Raw genomic sequence first — 26,606 nt, 5'->3', positions numbered from 1 at the left:
GAAGGTTACAGTAACAAGGTTGGTTATATTTCATAGGACTACTAGGGTAAAACGACCTTTGTTCCCCAGAGCTAACTTTGATAACCGTAAAGTGAGTTGGATGGCCGGCTTGTCCATTAATCCTCCCATCATGATCTTCAATTGTTAGTGGGTAGCAGGGTCGGACTGGGACAAGAAATAGGCCGGTCACCCAAAAAAAAGTGGCCCACTCCTCACCTCAAAAAAGTGGCCCACCGCTCGCCTCACGACAACTGACCTCTGATGACATCACCGTAAGTGATGTCATTTGACCCCACCCCAAAGTGACATCCCAGGAAGGGATGAAACAAAACCTTTCACCCCTTGACAAAACAGGAAGTGGCATCAAATAGCATTGTTCCTAAGTACACTAAATTACTGTGAATCCAAGCAGACGTCCAAGGCCAAATGATAATATGTTATTGTATAGCACTTATGCTTAGCTCTTTTTTATAGAAAAATATGCATACAATATCACCCAACCTGTGTTGGTACTCACGTATTGTCATAAGAAGGATGAAAGGATTTTTGAAAAACAAAGAAAAAAAAATGTGGGAATTTTTATTTTATTTTTTACATTTTTTTTAATTCCAAACCGGCCCAGGCATGGCCGGAAACCGGCCCCCACTGCCCAGGGATGATTTCGGCCTGGCCAAGGGCCGGAAGGCCGAGGGGCCAATGCAACCCTGGTGGGTAGGTCCGCAATGTCGCATCTGAGCAGTAACTCTGTGACTGGTGGGCCTACGGTGTTGCTCTTCCAAACCCAACACCCAGTCACCCTCTCCATCCGTCCTCCTGCTCCCGCATCAACCGAATAGCAGAGCACTGCGGGCTGTTGTGCTGCTGTTAGGTACATGATTGTTTTACCAACAACAATAGGCAGCACTTAGAATCTCTGGCTATGTTCTGCCGCCATAATAATGGGGGGTGGGGCCGTTCAATTGCAGGAGCGCCTATGGACGTTGTACTTGTGAATGTCTGAGTTGGGTTTGACCACCTGCCACCACTTTGATGGGTAGGTTTTGGTGACATAAATGGTGTTGTAAACCTTAAAATGTCAATAAAGTGTTCCCAAAGGACAATCTGCCGGTTATACACACCAGCATAGCTTACTGGGCTGCTCCAAACACCACATTCCAAGCTTACCTGCAGGGAAGAACATACCCACATCTAATCCCACTGCCCGCCGCGGCAGATCTGTATACTGCCAACAGTCCTTGCGTACGTTTCTCCCACCAATTCCCCATTACTGCCCGGCGGATTTAAGTTTTAGCAGCGGGCACCTGCACACTCGTGCAAATGCATACACCACAAAAAGAGTGGGCATTACCCCAGGAAGTAGAAAACTCTAACTTGCCTGTTCTACAGGCATATAAAGCTATTACTTGCGTACACTATTAATGCCCTTTTAACTCTTTTTTTTTCCTTCTTATGAAAGAGCTGGGGGTGTTGTATTAGCTTTATAGACCCTGCCCTCAGCTCGTACCAGATCTTGTGGGCCCTGATGGGCTATGCTCATCTTTTAACTCAGTTTTAAGGGCCTATAATGCCTGGTACTGCCCTCGGTTAAGGTAGGGTGAACCCCATCAGTAGTTTACAGAAAGCGTTGACCGACAAGTCGAACGGACGCCAGCAACAGAAGAACAAAGAGCTGAAGCAATTGGAGAGTTAAGGAGGGTGATAATTTATTTATGAATTTATTTTAATTTTTATAACGCGCCACTCACCCATAGGTCTCAGGGCGCACATGAAAGCACAGACAAACAACTGAAAAGGATGCACAACTATCTCAGAACCCCTGCGCCGACACACATGGCAACCTCTTTGCTTACTTTGGTGGAGTTTAGCACTGACGTGTCCAGCACTTATGCTGGGCTGGCTCCACTTCACAGCGAAGTGAAATGGATATGTTTATTGGAGGAGACCCTTCCCGCCTGAGCCCCTCATTAGCTCACAGCCCACCCGCCGGCACGCTGGGTGAATATGTGCTGAATCGGTGCTCTTCGGTACTAAGCCCTGCGCTGAGCAGGCCACCATCTTCCACCGGGACTTTGCCAAAATATGGGGTCATGGTGGTCCTCATCAAAATGCTGAGACACGTCATTTTCTTTTCCCATTGCACTGGTTTATGGCCGCCACCCTAGGATGGGCACCACTCCACCCAGTCCCTCCACCTTGAACCATGCTTTTTTACTACTGTCACTCCTGTCTGTCTTGACTTGACTTTTGACAGCTACTAAGCATAATGTGCTTTCCCTGACTGCTTATGGTTGCTTGTCAGTGAGAGAGAGAGACAGACCTGACAAGGGAAAGGCCGGGTGACCTGGGCCTTCTGGTATATGCCTGCTAAGATGACTACATATATGTTTGCTGTAACCAATAAACAGCCTTACATTGGGGTTACGTCAGTGAGTCATCACTGCGTGCATCCTTGAGTAACACATTAATTGGAGACGAGGTAAACCAGCCGCTGGGAGGCGGGGGTGGAGGGGTGTGGCAGCCGAAAATACAGCCACCGCCCCCAGCAGATCATCCATCCACCCTGGGGCAGGAACAGGAATTCAACGAGAATTCCATTTACTAACAGGGTAAGCAGGCCAACAAGAAGTAGTATGGATAAGTAACAAAGGAGCCAGTGGGGCCCATAGAAGACCACTCAAGTGCCAGCAAGCACTAACTTCATAGGTCAGGAACAGTGAGTGAAGCGCTGAAAAGTGAGGGGCAGGCACTTTCTCTGGAAATTATGTATTTATTTATTGTTTATTTATATAGCGCTTATACACAGGTGAAGTGCTTCAAAGCGCTCCAAGGCGGGAAGGTAACAAGGGAATACAGTCATCATTCTTAGGCCTTGAAGATTCCGAGTGATCTAATCAGAAATACTAGCATACTAGGCCTGATGACATTTCTCCTAGTGCTAAATTCGGGGAGCGGGGATGGAAAAAACGGTGGGTGGGGGGGGGGTTAGTGGACAGACAAACTAACTGGTCCTAGTACATTTAGGTCATGCATGCACAGAGGTGCACAGAAAGGGGGGTCAAAGGGTCAGCAGGGCCCTGAGTTAAGTGCAGAGAGGTTGCCCCGCTCAAGGAGCGTAAGCTGAAAGTGCAGTAATGTTGAAGAAAGTGCAGCAGCACAGAGTCAAGTGCAAAAGACTGGCGGGGGAGCCTGGGACCTGTAGGCTCTGGAGATGAACCAAGCAACCAGTCAGCAAAAACTGAACAGAGTCAGTGAGGAGAAGGAGGGTGGAGAGAAAAGAAAGGAAAGGAAGTTAGCAGGGTAGAGGGAGAGAGAAGGAGGAAGAGAAAAGGAAGGCCTTGAGGAGTTTAAGGTGCTCTGGCTCAAGACGGAGAGAGGGAGGGAGGCTGTTCAAGAGGGAGGCACCTGCAGAGGATAATGATTACCCCCAAATCTCTGTTTGTGAAAGTGGCTCACCCACATAGAGTTGAAGGAGGATGAGCGGAGGACTGTAGAGGTTGTAGATAGAGCGGGACCCGGCCCCAAAAAGCCATGTGGATTATGCAGAGAGTGTTGAACTTGATCCTTGCAGCCACAGAGAGCCAGTGGAGGGATTTCAGTGCCGGAGAGATGCAGTCCCTGGGCTTGAGGCCAAGGGTAAGTCTTGCGGTTGTGCTCTCTATGAGTTGTGGAGGATGGAGAGTAGAAGTAGGAAGATTGAGAAAGAGGCTATTGCAATAGTCCAGCCTAGAGAGAAACAGGGCTCCCTAGGTGATGAAAATCTGAGGGAAAGTAAGAAAAGGTAGCATACCTCTGAGTAGGTGCAGTTGGTAGTTGGACTTTTTGGAGATGTCTGAGATATGAGAAGAGAAGAAGAGTGTGGAGTCGAAGATGACCCCAATACTTTTTGCCTTATTGGTAAGTTAGGGTGCAGAGCTAAGGGAGGCAGGCCAGTGAGAAAGTGGGAAAGCAGGAGCAGGGGTCCCAATGAGGACGATCTCTATCTTATTGGCATTCAGGCATAGATCGTTCGCAGCACACCAAGCCTGAATCACAGATAGACAGTCAGGGATGAGCGAGGAGGAGGAGGCCGATAGCCTGAAAGAACGCTGTGTGTCATCCACATAACACTGAAAGTTATAGGTAAAGGTTGAGATCCTGTGGGCCAGGGGGGCCATGTAGATATTGAAGAACCAGGGGGAAAGGTAAGATCCCTGGGAGACACCGCAAGTAGAGAGAGTGGTAGAGGAGAGAAAGGGCCCGAGTTCCACCTGGCCGGTCAGAGAGAAAGGAGGTGAGCCACACCAGCGCCTGATCTGTGATGCCCAGGGTATCACGCAGACGGGTAATCTGGATGTTGTGGTTTACCGTATCGAAAGCAGAAGAGAGGCCGAGAAGAATGAGGACAGAGGGAGAGTTGGAGTCAAGATTTGAGAGTAGGTCTGAGATAGGCTTGCAGCCAGGAAGGTGGGCAACCATTTTTAGGCATACAGAATGCCTGGCAACATGTTCGAAAAAGAAGATTAAATATAATTGCCACAACTCAGTTAGTAACTCTTAAATATAGTGCATTAACAGTTTGACTGGTATATCAAAGTTTGTAGAATGCGCAATGGAGCTGGAGTGAATATGACCAGGCATTATGCTGGGAGCGAGTGCAAACTGAAACAACAGCAGGTACGAATAATACCAAATGCCTACAGTTAGGACCGGGGCAGACACGCACATTCAGAGCTTCTACACAAGTTAAACATTACAAGCAACACTCACATCCATACAGCTGTTTATTCACCACTCGTTTATTCTTCAGAACTATTCATAATTGACAGATGTGCATAATATTGCACATTGCACTGTGGAAGGGAGCACATTTGGTGCATCCTGTGAGAATGTACTAGAGCACGTTGGTAAAGGGTGGTACATGATGCACACCTGTGCATGACAAAGCACTGTGGTTGGGAGCACACTTGGTGCATCCCAAGGGTATTTGCTATGAGCACGTTAGTAATGGGAGGCACACGATGCACACCTGTGCATAATATTGCACTGTGGAAGGGAGCACATTTGGTGCATCCTGTGAGAATGTACTAGAGCACGTTGGTAAAGGGTGGCACATGATGCACACGTGTGCATGACAATGCGCTATGGTTGGGAGCACACTTGGTGCATCCCAAGGGTATTTGCTATGAGCACGTTAGTAATGGGAGGCACACGATGCACACCTGTGCATAATATTGCACTGTGGAAGGGAGCACATTTGGTGCATCCTGTGAGAATGTACTAGAGCACGTTGGTAAAGGGTGGCACATGATGCACACGTGTGCATGACAATGCGCTATGGTTGGGAACACAATTGATGAATCCTAAGGATATGTGCTTCGAGAATGTTTTTACAGGGTGGCGCGCGATGCACACCCATGTATAATATTGCACTGTGGTTGGGAGCACATTTGATGCACCCCGTGAGAATGTGCTAGAGCACGTTGGTAAAGGGTGGCACATGATGCACACGTGTGCATGCCAATGCGCTATGGTTGGGAACACAATTGATGAATCCTAAGGATATGTGCTTCGAGAATGTTTTTACAGGGTGGCGCACGATGCACACCCATGCATTATATTGCACTGTGGTTGGGAGCACATTCGATATATTCCAAGGGTATGTGCTACGAGCATGAGGAACATCCGACCAAATGTTTTTTACTGCAGTAGGTAAGGAAGCAGCAGGGTCTACGTGGTGAAGATGTTCTCTCTATGGGTTACCTCAGAATCTACATGATGGAATACCTCCTCCACTCCACCCCTCTGCACGCGCACCCCTTTTACTTGTCCTGGGGCAGGCAGGGGGGATTGATCACCTACATCTCCACTAGGTCACAGGAGTTTCAGTCAGGTCACACTGGTATAAGGGTGAAGGATGGACATGGTGATATCATTGTGTGTGCTGTTTGTTTAAATGGTGTGAAGGGGGAGGATGTGCTGTAGCCTGCACTTCCCTATTAGAGCAAGCAGGCTCATGACATCACAGCACTCCCATCTGCCAGCCAGAGGAGTGTTCCATGTAAACAGTTGAGACAGGGACCTGACAAGGGAAAGGATGTATGCCCATTGGCTGCTGATATATACATGCTAAGATGACTACATATATGTTTGCTGTAACCAATGCACAGCCTAACATTGAAGGCACCGTCTGAGAGTTATCACTGCATTCATTGTTGAACACAATACCTCATGCAGGCAAAAAAAACCACAGAGACGTATGATAGCAGGTCTTGCATGCGTCATTATTTGTGGGACGTGCAAAGAGTGTGGCTTGCTTCTCTTCCAATATAAAGAGCCCCTGGCAGGGCTTGGCAATGCATAGATCTGACGAATGTGTACAGTTTTCAGACTTATGGAGATGAACAAAAGGGGGAAATGATCCTGGTCCGATCATATTGTGTGTGCTGAAAGGGGGGCGGAGGGGTGTAACTGGGATGGAAGAGATTAGCTGGTTCAAAAAGTGGACTCTTGGGATTAGCAGTGAGAGCCGATACATCAAGGGTGGGCAACCTGTGACCCTCCAGATGTTTTGGCCCACAACTCCCAACAGCCCTAGAGAGCGTAATCGATGGTGAGGGATTGTGGGAATTGTGGGCAAATATGTAGAGCCATAGGGTGCCCACCAATGGGTTATGTTTACCACCCCTACAAACAGATGAGGATGTCTTGCAAAGAGGAGAGGTTGCAAGGTAGCAATGGAAAACTACCCACCAGGGCGACCTGAACGCTGCTCGGCAAGCAAAGGCATTCTGCCAGTGAGACTGAGTGCTGATGAAGAAAGATTGAATGCCAGGACTGTTTACCAATGAGAAAAAAAACTGCATGTCAATGTCAGTGAAGAAAGACTTTCTACTAATGAAGAAAGACTGCTAGGGAAGAATTACTGCGAATCAGGAATTTTTGCCTGCAAGTGTAGTAAAACTAATGAAACCAGTGAAAGCTATTGATGGCACAGCTTTTTCTTAATGAGGACACGCTGACAGAAAGAGAGAGAAGGTGCCTGTCTCAATGTTGGAAGGCTTCCCGGCCAATAACGTCAGACAACCTTCCAACTGGGGAAGACCACCTATCTAGCTTGGGCGTGAGATGTAAAAATGTGTAGTTACTGAAAACTCAAAGTCTCTAAGCCACGCTTATGTATTTGTATAGCTCACTAACAGCCCAAAGGCATATTGAGGCGCTGTTTCATGAAGATTACTTAAGGTTACATTACATTAGTTACATTGATTACATTAGTTACATTGATATTCTTTGCTCAGGATTACAATGAGCGTGCGCTAGTGAGTAGATCTGTGTGCTATGCACTCACCTGCTCTATGCTAGGGAGTAGATCTGTGTGCTATGCCCTCACCTGCTCTATGCTAAGGAGTAGATCTGTGTGCTATGCACTCATCTGTGTGATCTGTGTGCTATGCACTCACCTGCTCTATGCTAGGGGGTAGATCTGTGTGCTATGCACTCACCTGCTCTATGCTAGGGAGTAGATCTGTATGCTATGCCCTCACCTGCTCTATGCTAGGGAGTAGATCTGTGTGCTATGCACTCACCTGCTCTATGCTAGGGAGTAGATATGTGTGCTATGCACTCACCTGCTCTATGCTAGGGGGTAGATCTGTGTGCTATGCACTCACCTGCTCTATGCTAGGGAGTAGATCTGTATGCTATGCCCTCACCTGCTCTATGCTAGGGAGTAGATCTGTGTGCTATGCACTCACCTGCTCTATGCTAGGGAGTAGATATGTGTGCTATGCACTCACCTGCTCTATGCTAGGGAGTAGATCTGTGTGCTATGCACTCACCTGCTCTATGCTAGGGAGTAGAGCACTCACCTGTTCTGTGCAGCTGCTGAGCAGTAAGGGTATTTCTCTGTCCAGTGTATCTACGTTTATCTGTATTTTTATTTCAACAGTACTATGCATTTTTGCATAAACCGTCTTGGTGCTGTTAAGATTGGGCAGAATATTGCCTCTCTATGATCACCTGGAATATTACACAGTCTTGATCTGTTGCCACTTTGTAAGGAATTATCTTGGTACATTCTTGCTCTGGATACTAGCTGCAGGCGGTAAGATCAGAGGTCTGGTACTCAATAGTCGATGTCATACATAGCTGAGCCAGAGTAACACTTAAGCGTCATGGCTCAAATCTTATTAATGTGTTTATCTTCTTTAAGACCATGAGTGGTCTGAAGAACATCTTGCTCATTTTGGGGTTTCTGCGCCATGACTATTCCCCTGAATGTCTGAACTGCAGTCCATGTTTTATTTCACTAACTTCTAGACAATTCCCAACTCCTGATCCTGGAGTTGCAATGACACAATCTGACAATGTCCTGAGAGCGGAAGAAGGAGGTCTGTCATCGAGTGTCGAGTGGGCAAGTGTGGTCTAGTAAAGAACAGGTCTGACTCCAAAACAAGAGGATGTCTTCTGACAAGACAAACCTGTCTTTCAGTGGTGGAGGAAGAGGGGGGCTTGAGGGCGGCCATCCCCAACCCTGGGGCTCCTCTCAGAAAGGATGCACACCTTCTGCCGTCTGCAAAATACAGCAATGATATGATAGGCTATGACATTTATTACACGCCTATACACAAGTGTTTCAAGGCGCGACGAGGCAAGGGAGGGGAAACAGAGGGAGGACAAGACAACAATCTTACTAGGCCTAGTGACATTGAGATAGCGCAAGTGCAGGGGAGGGGGAAGGGGAAAAGTGCCAGGGGAGGGGGCGCAAGTGCAGGACACAGGATCAAAAACATGTAGTGCGGCCAGCAGGTGGCAGTGCAAGGGTTAAGTGCAGACAACAAGTGTCTGATAAGTGCAGGTAAAGGGACTGTAGGGTTGCAGATACAGACCCAAGTGCAAGGGTTGCCAGAAGGCAGTGCGGGTGTGCAGATGGGCGGGCAGGGACCTGGCCCCGATGTTCAGAGGGTAGCCGGGTGATCAGTGCAGTATCAAAGAGGAAATGTGATGCCCAAAGAGGCGTCCTTTGCTCTCTCTCGCACAAAACCTGCCCTGCCAGCTGATGTCTTCTAGTAAGGAACACTGCCTTTCAAGAATGACTCCCATCTATTATCAGCACATCCTAAGGCAGGAATCTGCCGCGTGTGGCTCTCCAGATGCTCTGTCTGGGCTTTGATTGCCATGTTCCCGCACCTTTGACTTGGTTGGCTAAGGCCAATGAGAGCTGTTGTCCAAAACATCTGGGGAGCCAAAGGTTGCAGAACCCTGGCCTATAGCAACGTACACACTGTGGGCAGGTGTGGGAAATGAGAGTTCCGCTCACTTACCTTTGTGGTTAGTTCCTGTTCCCGACCACCAAACAGGGCAGTATTAGAATCCGCAGGGATTGAAACTGACTACTCTAAGAAGGCCCTCCTTGATGGCAAGCCTGCCTTGACAGAACGCCTGCTTGCCTCCTACAAAGCAGGAGAAAACCTGCATGGTTTGTTATCTATGTGCCATGCGAGCTGTTGTGTGAAAGGTTTAGGGGCTTTGTGGGTAGTGACCCGATGATGTATGTATGTCCGGTTTGTGTGTAGGGTGTGTGAGGGTCATGACTTTCAGCCAACATACGGGGCATCGTTGATTGTCCTTTTCTATGGTATCTAGTGCTTCATAGGGGAAAAGCACACCGCTGACACCCTCACTAAGTGAGCCAGTGTTAACTTGAGTTAGCATCAACCACACACTGCAGGGTGCAGCTGAAGTGTAATCTTGATTGCGCTGTACAGTGTACCAGCTGGCTTTTAGGCATGTTTTCCACCCTCGTTTTACTATTAGCAAAAGGTCGACTTGCAGCTGAATCGTCATTAAGCCCCTGATTCATGGAATTATTTGTGTGAAAAACGCAGATTTGCGCGCCTTTCTGCCCGAAAATCTCCACACTTTAAACAGGGATTTTCGGGCAGAAAGGCGCGCAAATCTGCGTTTTTCACGCAAATAATTCCATGAATCAGGCTGTAAAACTTTTAGAGTGGAAATGGCACAAATGCATAGTCGACTACTAGACGTTCAAAACTTTAAAAGATATAAGCACAACCCTGATCTGAAGCAGTTATGTGTAACATCATTTTTCAGGGGGAACAAATGCTCGTACCCAATGGAGCCATTTTTTTTAGACAAATTAAACTATTTTAACTGTGATCTTTTTTATTATCCACTTCTTTGCATCTGATAATTCATGCAAATTGAAAGGTGCATGTATGCCTTGATTGATCGATCCTGGGAAAACCATCTTATGTCACGGGATAGTGCTGTGCTCTTTTCTCAACCTTGGTGTCATTGCTTTGGCCAGTGACTCCTCGTTCTGTTCATGTAGGCCACTTGAGTGGACGATGTCATGCACAGGGTAGGCATCTGCCAGAGGCCTCTAATGAGCTTACTTTCAGGTCTGCATTTCTTACACAAAACGTGTGCTTGCGTGCAGTATGAACCTTTCTTCTTCACATTATGAATAATAGTCCTTAACAGTGAGTCACACAATGACTATACTCGGGTGACCGTATTACACTGTTGGTTTGTTGGAAATATTGTAAGCATTTTATTATAGAAGAAAAATCTAGATGACATTTGTGAGGCCTCTATCACTTATTGTTCTAGTATGTTTATAAATGCATTCACGAAGGAGAAGATACAGCTACAATAGAATAATTCTGGTTTGCTTTAATGTTTTCTTTTGTAAACATTGCCAAGTTGGTTTATTATCTGATTTGTGCACATGCCAAGTCAGCTCTAGGAAGAAAGGTATTATTTTAGTACATAGAAGTCAAACATTCACAATGAGTTGCATCTTCCTGTAGGAAAATAACTGCTAAATGATATGGCCAGGTGCTGGAACTGGAGACTAGGCTGAAATCCTAGCTGCACTATTTAACTAGTGTGTGATCATACACCACTCGTTCGGTCTCAAAGTAACTAAACTATTCAAATTGCCAACCCATAAAGATTTTAAAAATGTCAGCTCCAAAGAGTGATTTAGTTCTCATAGTACATTCTTGAAAGATGTCCCCAACATAGTTTAACTATCTGTAATGTTGCTCCATATAATAGTGCCTTCCATATATTGCACACCAAAAAGAAATGTGTTTCTTTGCTCACACATGGCAACACCACTTGAATCCCGTAGCTATCTCGGCATGCGGGAACCTTCTTAGTAATTTCTAACCTGTATTCTCTATCCATGATATGTTTTGTGTTTGTGTCCCTGTTGCATCGAATCTGTCTCCTGTCTCTGTGTTTGAGCCCCTATAAATTCTGCAAGGCTGCTGATCTGATTTCATGCCATGCGATGAAAAGTCTATCTTTTTTAAATAGCTACTTCTATGTGTCTTACATCCATACTTCAGCTGTATACCATTCTCGTGGCTGCTACTGTTACAACGTGCCCTGTGCCGAGGCATGAACACAAACACTTGGTTACATGTCTTTATATCGAAATATTTTATATCGAATGAACATATCTCGAATATTTTTTAAGGAAAAATTGTATAGTGAATGCGATTTTTAGTGGTTTTTTTTTGGGGGTCCACCAAACCCCTGTTTCACACCCCTAAAAATCCACCCTGACCGTTTCCCAAAAAATATTGAACCCTTTACCCCACCCCTAAATGCATTCACTATACAAGTTTTCAATATAAAATATCCGATATATGTTCGTTCTATATACAAGATTTGATTTAAACACTGTATACCAATTACTTTTGCCATGAACAACTATTATTGAGCTTGAAAAACAACGTTTTCTTTTTTTTATTCTGATCTGAGCAAGGATGAAGGGCATAAAAGGACTTGGAGGGAGTGCCCAGGCACAAGACACATCAAGTTATGGGTTGTGATCACGTTGGAAGGGGGGAGCAACCAGACATTATTTGACCCCCTTTATTTCTTTGGTTTTGGGCAGGGTCACAAATGTTTAGGTACCCTGTCGCAAAATCGTTAAAGATGGCCATGGCTGCCTGACAGTAATGTGACTGAATGCAGTAAGCAGTGAAAGCATGCAAGGATTTACTGAGGTGAGATATGTCCATAGCGACTCTGCTGTCACGATAATGTAAAGTGTGCTGGGTAGAGATCAGGGCTCAAGAAGAGAGAACACGCGGGGGACTCAGTCCCCCCCAGCCAAAATGAGAAACATTCAATGTCCTCTTTGAATTTGTGAAATAAAGCCGACCACAGTCGTTGGGTTTGCAGGCCGCCACCTGATGAAAAGTAACAAACAACTAAAGGTGAAATGTCCCATTCCGGTATTGCAAGTCCCAGGGAAAACATTTGTGTTGGTTCTTGGAGTTTAAAACATGCACACCTTTCAATGTTTTCATAAACACTATTAGAAGAAAATAACCTCTCTTGGTTTTGTGTGTGTGTGTTGATTTTATGAAAGGCAAATGCCATTCGTCCTCTGCAATATGTGTGGCTATGCAAAGCCAATTTAATGAAATGCGCATATCTCACCTTGATATGGCAATTTTTGGCAATGTCACATCCCATTACGTTTCTTGATGAGTCCCCCCACTTACATTTTTAGGAATTGACCCCTGGTAGTGATATGCCAACAGAGGCAGCCCAGAGTGGCAGGAAACAGTGGGGGGGAGAGGAGTTCAGGGAGGAGCGTAAAATAACTATTTAAAATCATTTGCCTTTTTTTTTTTATTCGGCAACGAGGAAAAGCAAATCAGGACAGCGAATTCGAACTCAATGCTTCGGTATTGTTGCCATTCCATTAAAGTGGGAGGTATTCATGTGTGTTGCAAGTGTCCTTTCCATGCTCACCTTGAAAGATGTTTGTCAAGCACATTTCCGCTGAGTTTCAAATATTTCTTGCAGTTCGGGTCTTGCCCTAGATGTAACTGGGGGCAGAGGGAATTCAGCTGCCTGGAACGCTCTCGCCCCCGTGTCTTGTTATTGCAGGCCTGCCACGTGGGGGCACAGGAAATCATCGAAAGAGATGCGTTCGCACATTCTGGAACGGGGTGCACTCAGCAGTCTGCTGCACATCACGTGGCAAACACGTTCACTGCCCGCTCAAGTGTCAGGCAAATCGCACGCAGACTTCCTAGAGAGCAGGGACGGCGCCAGGGCCTTTCAACCACTGCAGTTGAAAGGGGCTCAGGTCTCTGGTGGCCCACAGCAACTGCCTTAATGTTGTCAGTTAGCAGTCTAATGGCACGGCAATCCATGACTTTAATTTGGGATTTTAAATGTACGATTTGCGCGTGCGCACACAAGCTACAATTTCTGATGTCCTTCAGAGGCTGTAGCCTCTGTGCAGAGGCGTAGCCAGGATTGTCCAACAAGTGGGGCCTGAAGCTAATGTAGTTGGGCCCACCGCAGTGACATTCACATCTGTAAATGCTGATACAACGCTGCTGAGTGGGCATTTACAGATTTTGGGTGGGCCTTGCCCGCTCAGGCCCTACCCTGTCTATGCCTCTGTGGCACCTTTTTTCCCTGCATTAGCCCTCTAATGACAAAGAAAGACTAATCACGCCGACAAGCAGGGAACTACAAAAATAAGCGTCCTTGTGAGGTGACTTATTTATCACAGCGAAGACCCTGTGACACGGCGAAGACCCTATGAAACCAGCCCAACTGTGACAAGTCCACACAGACCATGAAGAATCCAAAGCCACGACTACATACTCAACCCGAGCGGATGGAGTAATTACGCTCAAGCCTCGGTATCCAAACACGACTACATACTCAACCCGAGCGGATGGAGTAATTACGCTCAAGCCTCGGTATCCAAACACGACTACATACTCAACCCGAGAGGATGGAGTGATTACGCTCAAGCCTCGGTATCCAAACACGACTACATACTCAACCCGAGCGGATGGAGTGATTACGCTCAAGCCTCGGTATCCAAAAATCTATCAGCAAGAAGAAAAAGACGACCAGGTGACTTATAGTGTTTCTGCTCCCTCCTGGCTGGTCGTCTCATGATAATCAACCACTTTTAACCCCATTTTCTCCATTTAAATGTAGGCACCGCATGGGTGGCTCAGACTTTTGTTCTCCTTTCTAAGCAAGAGAGGCCCCCCAACCGCTGTGTTGAAATGGGCCAACACAGCCTCTTCAGCTGGCCGTGCTACAAAGCAAAGGGGTCCAGCGTTAAAATCCTATGCAGCCCTTGCCTCATATCATAGGAAACTTTATTTGGTCAAATGGAATGGTATCCGCAGAAACATTCGAATGAAAAAACAATGAGGCAGAAAATGCTGAATTTTTGTATTCACATTTTTTGACTTTTTAGTAAATGAATAGATGGGGAGTGGGGTAAGGAGCTATATTATGGTAGAGGGGGAGAGTCGGGGGATGGCGGGCTGCGTGGGGGTCAACCTGCATTTCAAGACGAAAATTTGAATACAAATAATTCGCCATTTTCTGTCTCAGTATTTTCGTTTCGATCTGTTTATAGACAACCAAATGGAATTACACTTAGAGCGTCAAACTCGAGAATAAGGAGATTCCAATGCGAATAGCTTACCACTCCAGCCGCCCGGCAGGCTATTCTCAGGGGATTTCTCCTGTGCATCTGCCTCTTGCGTCCCATCCTTGCAATAAGGAGAACCTCGACGGCCACAGGTCCGGCTAATCCTGAGGAGTCCTTCTGTCGATCCACCAGATGCGGTGATCCCTCAATCACCCTGTGTTTGCAACGTATCGCCATTTTGCCAGGCATCATGCAAGAAATGGATAACACTTGCCTACGACCCCGCTCAACCCACTCTCACCATCCGTGACCCACTCCCACGATGAAATCCACTGAGGACCTCACAAATGATCATAATAGGTTGTGCACGGATCCAGCTGTGGAGTCACCCAGTGCTTTAAATGGAAAACAAAAAGTGCAGGTACGAAGCCGGACATTCCAGTGCAGAGCATCCGGTGCCAGAGGGTTCAGAGCATTACCTTGGGCACAGGTCCCTTTTTGGCACACCCTGCTAGTTGCAGGCAATGCCCAGTGAGATTAAATTGTGTGCCAAGGAGCACACACTTTGGTAAAGAGGTGTATCTGAGAATTTTACACACAAACTTTGTATGTGTGCGTTACGTCATGTTATGTTAACTAATGTATAGAGAGCACTTACACCAAAGATATCTTGGTGCTAAATATCAAACAGGCAGAGCAGAAACGAAAAAACAGGAACTAAAAGAGAAACGTTTTCGGGGCACGTCTAAATGCTAGATGGTCTTGGTGGCCCTAAGGGATTGTGGAATAAAATGGCAGTACTTGGTAGCAGCAACAGAAAAAGCTTGGCCACCGGTTCTAGCTAGTCTAGAGCAAGGTGTCTGGAGCCTACATCTGTCCTGAGAACATAGACATTGACCTGGAGTGTAACGCTGAAACTTGGCTTGTAAATGTTCAGCCCCTTGACCATAGAAGGCCAGGAGCACAATGCAGAGAGACTTGAAAGCAACCCGCTTTTCCACTGGAAGCCAGAGTAGCTGACGCAACACCGGAGAAATGTGAGGTCCATACGGGCAACCAGTGGTCATCCTGGCCCCAAGATTCTGTGAAAGTTGTAAACGATGAATAAGATATTGAGGTTGAGTCAGATAAAGTGAATTGCAATAGTCAAAATTCTCAACACAATAGAAATTATAATTTGGGCATGCAATGCAACAGGCAGAAAAGGGAGTACTTTCTGGAGAATTTTCTTCTGAAAATGCCCCAACTGACACAAAGCACTGACTTGGGCTTTCATAGAAAGAGGAGAGGTAAACTTCACACCCAAGTCCTTAACCATGGGCACAAGAACAGAACAGAACCAAGAAGAGGACCACAGGTCCACAGGGAGGTTGTGGAAGAAGGGCCAACCACCAGGATTTTGGTCTTGTCCCCATCCCAATTCAGCCAATTGTTGCCCAACTGACTCCAGGCACACCTTAAGATGAGAATAGTGATCAGATTTCTTCAGATTAAGTTGAACAAAAATCTGGGTATCATCAGCATATGAGTTGCAGCGAAGGTTGTGGGAGTGGATGAGACCGACCGAAGGCTTGAATACTATCGGGACAAGGCCGAACCCTGTGTAACCCCACATGAAAGAGCTGTAGAAGAAGACCGGAAAGGAAGAAGAGAAAGAATGTGGCTTCTGCCAAAAAGCAAAGAAGAAAGCCAAGATTGAACCGGGCCTGAAAGGCCAGCGATGGCTAAATAACTCAGCAGGGTGGAGTGATCAACCGTATCAAAGGCAGCTGATACATATAAGGAATCAGATAGCTGAGCCAAGTTGTCCATAGTTGACACAACTACACTCTTGGTGCCATAAAAAACACAGGTTTTGGAGAAAAAGTCACAAAATCACAGTGCTTGTATGAATAAATATAAAGAGTGCACATAGGCTGCAGGTGCCTGAGAGGTGTGGGAGTACTGCCAAGTACAACCCACTGTTGTGGAAACAATTAGAGCATGGGCAATTCTCAGTCGCACTGCGCCCAAGAGTGCAATATAGGCATGTGTTGCAAGTAATTGAAATTGACAGGGACAGAGGTGCCTCTTAAACATGTTTCTGTAACACACAAAATACCTGCAGTAACTGAGAGTTGTGACAAGAAGGTTTGAATATCTATATAAAAATAGAATTTCAATTGTTTTGCATATCAAACCAGCAGATATCATAGCTGTAAACTGAGCTTTAGAAGGGAAGTTTAATTATTGCTCGCTTTCATTACCTAATAAGAGATTTGGTTGGTAACCGGAGCTGTGTGTGAGTTTTCAGTCGAAAACGTTCCATCCCAAATCTGCTTACTTAAACCTTTACCTATTAGAATAGGCACTGCTAGTAACAAAGAAACATCTTTCAAAGGTAATTTCCCAGGTTTTCCAAATCAATCCCTGCTCCATCAAAGGACACCAATGGAAACATGTGAAGCCCACCTAGCGTAACAGTGTTCTGCGCCTTGTATGCTGAGAGCACAGTAGATGCAGGTGTGTCTCTCCTTTTGTTCTGCAGGGTGTGCCCTGGAGGAGAAATTATGGGCACTGCGGGGGGTAGAGAGAGGAGGTGGGAGAGGGCGTAGCTTCCTCCAAGTAAGGCTGTAGAAGCTTAGTCCTTTAAAATGCCATGAAGTGAAATGAAAAGCTTTCATTTTCTCCTTGCAACATAGTTGAGTACTGGTACTCTCAAACAGGCATTGAGAAGTGCAAGTACTCAAATGTTTAAAAATAAGAATTGCAGGCACTGAGGACCGGATAGGACGGGCCCATTTAAAGCACTGGAGTCACTGCGGTCCTGCAGCGGTACAGCAGCCAGGACCCGACTCACCCTGGAGAGTAGGTAGAAGTGGGAACGAAATACAGTGGGAGGCATAGGTGGACGGGCCAGTGAGAGACACCAAACGCAGATATTGTTTAGGAAGGCATAGGCCACATTTATTATGTTTTTCTCCAAAACGCGACACAACCATACATGAATGACATCATATGAATTGCTACGTCATAAATCACAAACTTGAATGTGGGGCACTGGTCCTGGCCATCGCCCCCCTATGTTCCAGAGAATGGGCCAGGGGGTAGTAGGTGTCCCCAGAAACCGACCAGACACCCAGCTCCATTCCCCTGTTTAGAGTACAGCTCACCGAGCACCTGGCATGACTCCTCACCGCTGTACCAAACCTTGAACCCTAACCTAAGTCAGCAATACATCTCTCTTCCAGTGACCCCAAATGTTGATACCATAACTCAATTCAATGCAATGTGCCCCACCCTACCGCCACAGTGCCAGTGGCTCACCCGGCTCACCCTGGAGAGTAGGCAGAAGTGGGAATAAAATAGAGAAAGCTGCTTATTGCTTTCGCTGAACATTGGGGAAAGCTCAGAGTGGCTGTGTAACTCTGCTGGAAAAGCTCTGCGCCTTCATTCACTACTTTCTACCAAGTTGCCAACCAGACCCCTAGTAACAGGCTAATCTTTATCTAGTCAGTCATTGCATGCCGAGGCTTAAAGTTCAATTTATCTTCTTTAAGGAATAGGCCCAGCATGTCATGTTATGTTACAAGCATTGAGTGCAAATGGCTGTTGGCTATCAAGCCCAACACTTGTCAAAGGTAACACAAAACATGTGGCCCTTGGGAAACAATTCTGCAGCTGAGCATCTGAGCAGGCCACCCTTTCCAAGAGAAAACTGTTAGTCGGTCCTCTGTGCTGTATATCTCGTGCATCTCAACCTTTTTCAGGCTAGGGTATCGTTCATTGAGAACAGTCTTTTAGTCTGTTTGAATTCATTTTTAACCTATTTCTTTTTAATGGGGAAAGAAAGAAAAGAAAAGAAGAATACTAGGAGGGCTTGGTTACTAGTAATTGACCAAGTTTGAACTAGAGTAATCTCAAAATTGTATAGGATTTATTGCGCAAACTAAGCAGGGAGAATCTGTGAGGGCTAATTTATCTCCAAATGAAGACAGAATTATAAAAACGTGTCCTTTCTCAGATCAGAAAAGCTGTTTCCTTTGGGGTGTGGAGTGCCCCAGTCACTTGATTTACACCCTGGATGTTCTATTTCCAAACTGCTGTAGTGTTGGTTTTAATAAGTCACGTAACCAGTCTATGTCCGATGGGGGTAAAATCCATTGGAGGGATTCCTGCTCAGAAGCCGTCCAGTACCCGGCCCAGGTGTATCCGTGCCCAAGGCCTGTACCAGGGCATTGGGGGATAGCATGTGCTAGGTAGTGCCTTGACCATGTGCCTCTCAGTTATGGTATATTATGTCATCCTGCATCTGCATAGCACCTCTTGCCATAGATTATGGCATAAAAGTGATTTTTGCCTATCAGAGAGGCAAAGGAGGAGTTTGATAGAACATCTAGCAGTGGTAGCGTTACATTGTATGTGATATCTGAGTCTGTTCCCTAGTCATTGGCCCTAGTTAATGTCCTATTGGCCGGCTCCCTCATCAAACAGTCACTCATACTCGTGTATCTTCAATCCGCTGCAAGGGCGGCCCACCCAGCACTCCGTCTGTCGCCTGTATTGAATCGCACGTGCATCTTTTCTGTTTGAGCGGGCACCCAACTTTCTTTAATCACAACACAATAAAAGAACCCTTCCTGATTCCTTCAGAGTTGAAAGCATGTATTATTAAATCCCGCCTAAATATTACAAGCCATAACATCATATGCAGATTTCTTTTCCAAGTGTCGCTCTTCTTAAGATTTACATTTCTAGCTCCTCTGACACGGGACTTTGATCAGCAAACACATTATGAGCTTTTCCACGACTAACAGTCCTCCGAGAGCACCCCTTCTAAAGGCTATTTTTCCACAATCATATGTGTTAAACTCTGAAGATCGTTGGTCTTTTCCTGCCACAAAATACGGCTTTACCCTCAAATAAATTGTGCAAAACCTCAAAACTAGACAAAGTAATGCCTGTGTGAAATTCTGTGAGCAAAAGTACGTTTCACAGAGCGACCTGAGCAGTCATCGTGGCAAAAGTAAGCCACCGGAACAGAGCGTCAATGCCACCATGCCCTCACAAAATGGCGTGCAGGGATGAAGTATCCTGATTGGGGAGGGCGAGTCACGTGCCTTTGCACCACAGTGCTGAAACACATGGCTCAGCACACTTTGTCACCGCATCCAGGTTTCTAAACATGTTTGCGTTGGACGTCAATATTTTTGTGTATCATTTCTGTCAGCTTTGAATGTTCTCACTAACAATGTTAAACAGTTCTACACCCACGGCCTGATCGTGTTCTGTTTTTCAAAGGCTACTTAATGTCTGTGAGGATGATCAGTGCCCTGCTGTTAGGTAAAACGTACACCAGAGTAGAATCGGTGGTACACCGACTATTGGGAAGATTGACATGACCTGACTGACCTACAGACCCATGGCAGGAAAGAACACAGACAATACACAGGTGCGAGCAGCTGGACAGTTAACAAAGGCCCAGCAATTACTAGTGTAAAGCCTTTCATTGTTAGCAACTGCATTCGTATCCATACCTTTCAGGCAATTCAAATGGTAATGGAGTGTTAGTTGCATGGCAGAGGAGTGATTAGAAGGATGGGCTGCAGGAAATAGTCTCATTAGAATGCGAAAAGAAGATAGGTGCCCCCACCCAAGTTAAGTGTGCCTCTCCCCCACCATCTCTGAAGTCCTGCTCTGAATATTTCAAATGTTAACTCCCACCCCCACCTCCCTGGAAAGTGTTGCCTAGTTGCACCCCTGAGTAGAATATCCATGGAATGTAATTCAATGAAAATCTATTGTGTTCACACATCATTTATGTCCAAGATGTTACACTTTTCCCTTTACATTTCAGTTTTAGATTGTTGTAATTACTCGCTATGTTGTGTGAAGGTGCACATGAAAAGTGCCCATGCGCCATGTCCTCACGGCAGAGTGGCATATACCGGTGACGTTGACATTAAACTGAGTTGCTATTTAAGCAATTATCCCTGAGGCGGGTTTTGGGGGCATTCCTGGGTCAGTTACTTAACGAAGGCCCCAGGGCATTACCTGATTCGGTAATGCCACCCATGAAAGGGGATTATTGCTATTGGTAGCCCGGCCAGTTGTCCATTCTCAGTTTCCATGTCAGCCATTGGAAAGAGTAAAAAAGTAAACAAACAAAATTTCCTCTGAGGAAAGGGAAAAGGGACTACATGTAGTTCCTTCTCCCTTTCAGTGGGGGCCACTCAAATAACAGGAAACAATGTAAAAAAAAAATGGCTGCCATGGAAAGGCGAAGGGACTCCCTTCTTCCTTTCCATGGCGGGGTATCGCGGATCGGGAGCTACGCGCTGGAAACAGAAGTGTTTCCACTTCCAAAGAGGAGCCAAAAAAGAGTGAAGGGGGTGGGGGAAAGGGAAATTTGTGAGAGGGGGAGGGGCCAAGAAGGGGGAGAGGGAGCGGAATACTTACCCAATTCCCCAGTGAGGGGAGATGGCGGCCGCCAGCCCTGAGGAGGCTCAGGGTGGCAGGATTACCGTCTGGTAACATCCGCTTTCTGATCCTCCCCATTAGCTAGGAGGCCGCCACACCCCCATCGCTGGGTACTAGTTCTGAAGAAGAAAAATAAGCAGCACAATGTTTGAAAAAGATGTTCCATATAGAAGTGAAAGTATACACAGTCGGGCTGTACGGTTTAGAACTGTTGAGACATTTTTAATGTGCGCTGGAGCAAAGCTAAATTGGGGGTGACGCCTGATTGTCTTGTCCAAAAAATACAGATTCATACGGACTTGTGACTACCCCATTTACTGAGTTTTTTGTCTGGGATCCCCTAGCTTGGTCCCTCGGTGACCTCTCGCTGGCTCCTGCTGTGCTCGGCAGCAACTTCTTTCACTACCGCCACCTGCTAGTGACAGATTCTTGAGAGATTCCGCAAGAGATCAGAACCTTTCCTCATTCTGCAAATAAGAGGGTGTCCATCAATGTTATGTTATAACGTTGCTGTATAAATAAACATAGCACCTCTTGGGAGGATGTGGTAAAAAAACTATGATGCTGATTAATACAAAAAGGATTTAACTGCAGGAGGGACGGACTAGCCCTAAATAGTTAAACACCCTTTGAACTAGAAAGCACAAAATCTCCACTCCTCTTTTCCTAATAGTGACGCTGGGCTGCTAAACACCCACAATTCTTTAGAAGGGAGGGACAAACTGGTCTATGTGCAAGATAGACTGGGGATGTTGAATGGCCATTAGGGCTGAGGCAGGGTTAGTCAATGGTCAACTGTTCCAGGTGTGAGAGACTATCCCGTCCTATGGGCCTGGACGATTGTTAAGATGGATTTCTGAACTCTGACCTGGAGGGGCAGAGGTTCAGAAGGCCTGCCTAGTTTCTTGGAACAGGGTAACCTCTGGACAAGCCAGACCAATCAGGGTAGCGATGGCGGCGGTCAAGACTAAGTCTCAAGAGGGGTGAGGTTGACTGAAAGACCTCAATGAGCACACAAAGCAAGGACACTTACAAATTACTCCAGACAGGTGTTATATTAAAAATATAGACACATTTATTACAAGGCCTATGTAACATCAACCATAGCAAAGAATCACAATAATACTAATGTAAACCAACACATCACAATCAATACAATATATATATACAAGACCGAGGGGTCTAAGGCGTTAGGAGCACGGAATATGTAGACCACCTAGATGGTGGGGGGGAACAGGCAGTGCAAGTAATCGTTAGACCCAGTTCGACATCAGAAATACACCTAACTAGGAGGCAGTCCAAGTCCTACAAAGAGAGGAGCCTTATGCTCAATAGTACATGCATGCGCTTGTGCCAATGGACAAAATAGGGTCTCTTCAAGGGTCTCTGACAGTTCAGGAAGGTGAATGAAGCGATGAAGAACAAGTCTCCACTACTCAAGCAAGACCTCCACTTGCGGGCGGAGGCAGGTTGAGAGTGCGGGATAGAGTCGCTATTTCACAACGGCGATAGAAAAGAAATGGGCTCCTGCGCGAGGGGCCACCGGTTGGGGTATGGACTTCTCACCGGTCCCCGACACAGGCAGATCCAGACTTCGCCAGTTCAGTTCACGTTGCTGGCAGGTTCGGATGCGACAAGCAGAACGTCACGACACCGTGTAGATTCCGCAGTAGCAGGATGCAGGGTTGAGGGGGTCACAAATGCAGCGAACGTGCACAGGTCGTTGCCACAGCAGGGCAACACAGCAACCGCGGTTACTCTGGTCCGGGCGCACTCGTCTCACTTCAGACCTGGGAATGCCAAGTGTACGAAATTCGGTGTGAGTGTGCCGTGGACACAGAGCTAGCAGTAAGCCAGGTTTCGAGGGCTTCCCCGAAACGGCGGCGGTTACAGAGCAAAACGTCCTGCGTAAGCTGGTCAGCCCACTGGTTGGCCCAGGGACACTTCCGAAGAGGCTTACTTGCAGGGTTTGATGAAGGTCCCGAGAATAGTTGGTCCCACTATTCCAATGGGTCAAAGCGCCTTTGCAGACCTTCTAGGACGATCAGATGCAGAGGGGTCTCGCAGGACGACAGCATGCTCAGGGTGCCAAACCTTCTAGCGGGTCAACAGCGGTTCCTCGACTCGGCTTCTTGTTGCAGGATACTTGGCTCCTTATCCCTTGTTCAGTGTGAACTCAGGAGATCGACATGGTAGTGGTCTTTTCAGCCTCCTCTTATCCAAATTTCCCTTTGCTCCAAAACGGAGAGGACCCAATGGGAGATCTGCTCACAAACACTCACTCCATACGTGGACCAATCACGGACCACAGTGGTCCCAGGCATTCTGGACACTCCAGACTCTCTGGCACCCAGGATGTGTATTGGGAACAGACATCCCAGCCCACATCATGGTGGCACACACACAAGGCTTGCAGAAGCCTGCGAAAGCTTTGGGTTTCGCGGGAAAGTGAATGACCAAATAAGGACTGACCCGGGTCTACTCGACCTGGGGAAGGTGAAGGGGCAAGATGGCCAAAGAACAGGACAAAGAACCGCGTGGCATGGCCATTTTGGAGCCAGGCCAACTATTCGTGCCAAACGCGGTAAGCGCGGATAACATGGCAGAAAAAGGGTTCAAAACATAAGATAAACGATAGCTGCCACCAGTCCCATCCGTGACACACCTGCACAGTTCATAATAAGTCCAGCAAGAGTTTCTAGGGCCTTTGGAATGACTAGAGACCCAAGAGTGCTGTAAAGTAAGTTACATTGCACTCTTGTTACATGTCGCACAAAAGCTGCAACATGAGGAAAGGACTAAGGGAAACAAAGTCTCCCAGTACTGACTATCTTAAGGACCTGTCAGTTTCCCCATAAGAATTGAGCGAAAGCCCAGAGGAGTGCGGCTGAGGGCTGTGCTTCTCTGGCAAAGTTTAGATCAGGGTGTAAAACAGCAGCAAAATGTTTGGGGGGTTGACACAGGGAGGGAAAATTACATTCAAATATGAAATCTTTCCTAACAACGATGCACCGACCTGTCAGGAATTGTTATGATTTTCCTCAAACAATGACTAGGTCAGGTCGGCAGTGGTGCCAGTGTTCAATCAAAAGGAGAATTCTACAATCCGTTTTTAGTTTTGGCTATTAGGTGTCATTTTAAGGATTGCCTATGGTCCAAAACTATTGGCATGGAAAGTGAAAATAGGAGAGGGAAGGAATGTGAAGAGGAACAAATAGTCTGTGGATGTTGTTTGGATTGTATCCACCCACTGACTATACATGGCCATGCTAGTCCCTTTGGCCATTCCCACCCACTGCAAACCCCCACCCTCTTTGATTCTAAGGCAATGCCAATGCTAATTCTTAGCATTTAAAAATGTAATGGAATAATTTCAGTTCTAACCCAGATCCTGGTGTAACAAGTGTGCCTTTAGCCACTTCATTGAAAAGCAATATGTGTGTTCCTTACTTCTGACTTTTCACTGAATTTCAGTTAAAAACAAGCACTAGCCAAGCCAATTGTGTTGATTCTTGTGCAGGCATTAGACAGGCATTTGCCAGGCATTGCCATAATATGCCGCACTAAAACCCCTTGTCAGAAGCTACCATCTTATGGTCATGTAGACCATCATGGCAGTGCATGTAAGATTACAATCATAGGACTACTCACAAGTCAAATGGTTGGCTTTTCCAGTGCTTGGTCCATTGGGGACAGAGACCAACTAAATTAAGCTGCCCACAGAGTAGCTTCCGTTGGTATTATATGGCCCGGGTCTTTGGGGCAAAGCAGATGATTTAGCACAACTTGGCATGCTAACACAAACCCTCAGCCTTGAACATACAGTGATTTGTCTGTGAGTATCATGAAAGACGTACCTCTTCTGGCCTGCTGAGCACGTGCCCCTCAGGGCCTGTTATTCCCATCTCGATCATTCTGCCTTGTTCCTAGAAAAAGCAAAAAAATAGTAGTGTCTGTTTAGTGTTAATGGCTTAGATTCCAGCTCCAGCGGACAGTCCGGAAGCGTGTCCGGAAGTGCTAGCAAACAACAGTCAAACATAACAAAGGCACAAAGCCCCCAGAAGGCAAATCTGTCCATATAACATTTTTGTGTTTTGTGATAGTTAAGTATAAACCGAACCGCTGAATGAAATGCCATGAAAACAAATATCCGCAGACCTCATACAGGAAGTGCAAACTCTCGCCAGATGCTAAGCTGGCAGAGTGCCTCCACACTGATCGCAGAGACAGGATGTTCTATTGCACATGACATCATTGGCCTTTCGGTAGTTTTGATGTAACGTGTAGGGTGACAGGTTTTTTCTACGAATCAATTGCAGCAGAGGTCTTTGTCTTGCAGTAAAAAGATCCATGAACACAGGAGGGGGGCAGGGGAGAGGATGTGTGCTGGAATGGGAAGGGGCATGGAGGAAGGGGGCGGAAAGGGAGTGTGGCAGAAGAGGATGGGGCAGGGGAAGTCATGAGCGAGACCATAGGGTGAAGGGGGTATACCCCACTGTGACAGCAGAACGCAGCATGTGGTCAGATGAGATTGAAAAGGAGTGGGAAGCATGAAAGGCGTGTGAAAAGGGGATCCCCTCCACCTTCTAAACAACATGTAGGTATATATCTATGTTTTAACTGTATATGGTAAAAAAAACCTTACCATATAATACACATAACAATGAATTACACATAGTTAAAATAGGAAAAAAAATCAAAAACATAGCTATACATTCATCTCTACTACATCCAATATCACAAGAAACAGACAAATACAATTTCAAATACCATCCATATTTATTTATAGAGAATTCAAATAACCAAGAACCGCGATTACTACCGAATTAGAATATCCACTCATTAAATATGTCCATAAAGTTTCACAATTAATAAAAACAGTTTTTATAAATAAATTGTCTAAAATATAAAAGACGCTTATATTTTAAAACCAGACAATATATTATTAAATGTTTTAAAGATTATGTGGCGCTTAGATCTCTACAACACCTACAACTGGCTTTGTCTCTAGGCCTTAAATTTCTTCTAGATAAAATTTCATGAGTGGGCAACAAATTATAGCGAAATCTCATAAAATGTGCCCGACTGTTGTTATTTGGAAATAGATTCAAATACTCTGGTAGGCAACCCATTTTTTTATGCTCATTTTTTAGATGTGCCAGAGATTCATAGCTGTGCGGTTTATCTATCGTTAACTTCCAATCCTCAACATAAAGTGGGCGTTCAATATTCATAAAATTCCTCGGAGGTCTGCCATAGTGAAACCCAAGTTACATAAAATATCCGAGCAAGCTTTCACCCAATTAATAATGGTTATATCCTTCTTTTCTCGAATCAAGTTTTCAATGTTGCAATAAAGGGAGTTTTCAGGCGGGCTAAGGAATTTCCAATTGGCCCTACCCACTAAAGACTTTGATCCCGACTCGTATCTGACTGTTTGGTAAGCCTAAAACCTTCCTCCAGATCAGAGCTTGCAGATATTCCAGTTTCTCATGGACCCAAAATTGCATTACATCAACTCCATATAAAGGTTTGGGTACAACTTTGCCCTCATAGAAACAAATCAGTGGTAACATTGAAAATGTGCCAAATTTGAAATTAATTGCACACATTTTCCCCACAAGACATTTAGCTTTATATTACAAAAAATTCCAACATACGTGTTTTGCCTGGCTTGTTAAAAGTTGGAAACCCCAAAGAA

The 26,606-nt window shown here is 45.9% G+C and overlaps 1 protein-coding gene across 2 annotated transcripts in view; it reads right to left on the bottom strand.

Moving 5' to 3' along the window:
• The window catches only part of DPYSL3 (dihydropyrimidinase like 3), a 406,198-nt gene that overhangs the window by 70,046 nt on the left and 309,546 nt on the right, over window positions 1-26,606 (bottom strand). For both annotated transcript variants that reach the window (XM_069652430.1, XM_069652431.1), the window contains exon 7: window positions 24,763-24,831. In XM_069652430.1, the coding sequence (XP_069508531.1) occupies window positions 24,763-24,831 (69 nt within the window). The remainder of the gene's footprint in view (window positions 1-24,762; window positions 24,832-26,606) is intronic.

The sequence above is a fragment of the Ambystoma mexicanum genome, chromosome 3p, assembly GCF_040938575.1.
Source record: "Ambystoma mexicanum isolate Mex_15411 chromosome 3p, UKY_AmexF1_1, whole genome shotgun sequence".
NCBI lineage: Eukaryota > Metazoa > Chordata > Amphibia > Caudata > Ambystomatidae > Ambystoma > Ambystoma mexicanum.
The sequence above is the reverse complement of the archived record's forward strand: the minus strand, read 5'-3'. Positions and strand labels throughout refer to the sequence as shown.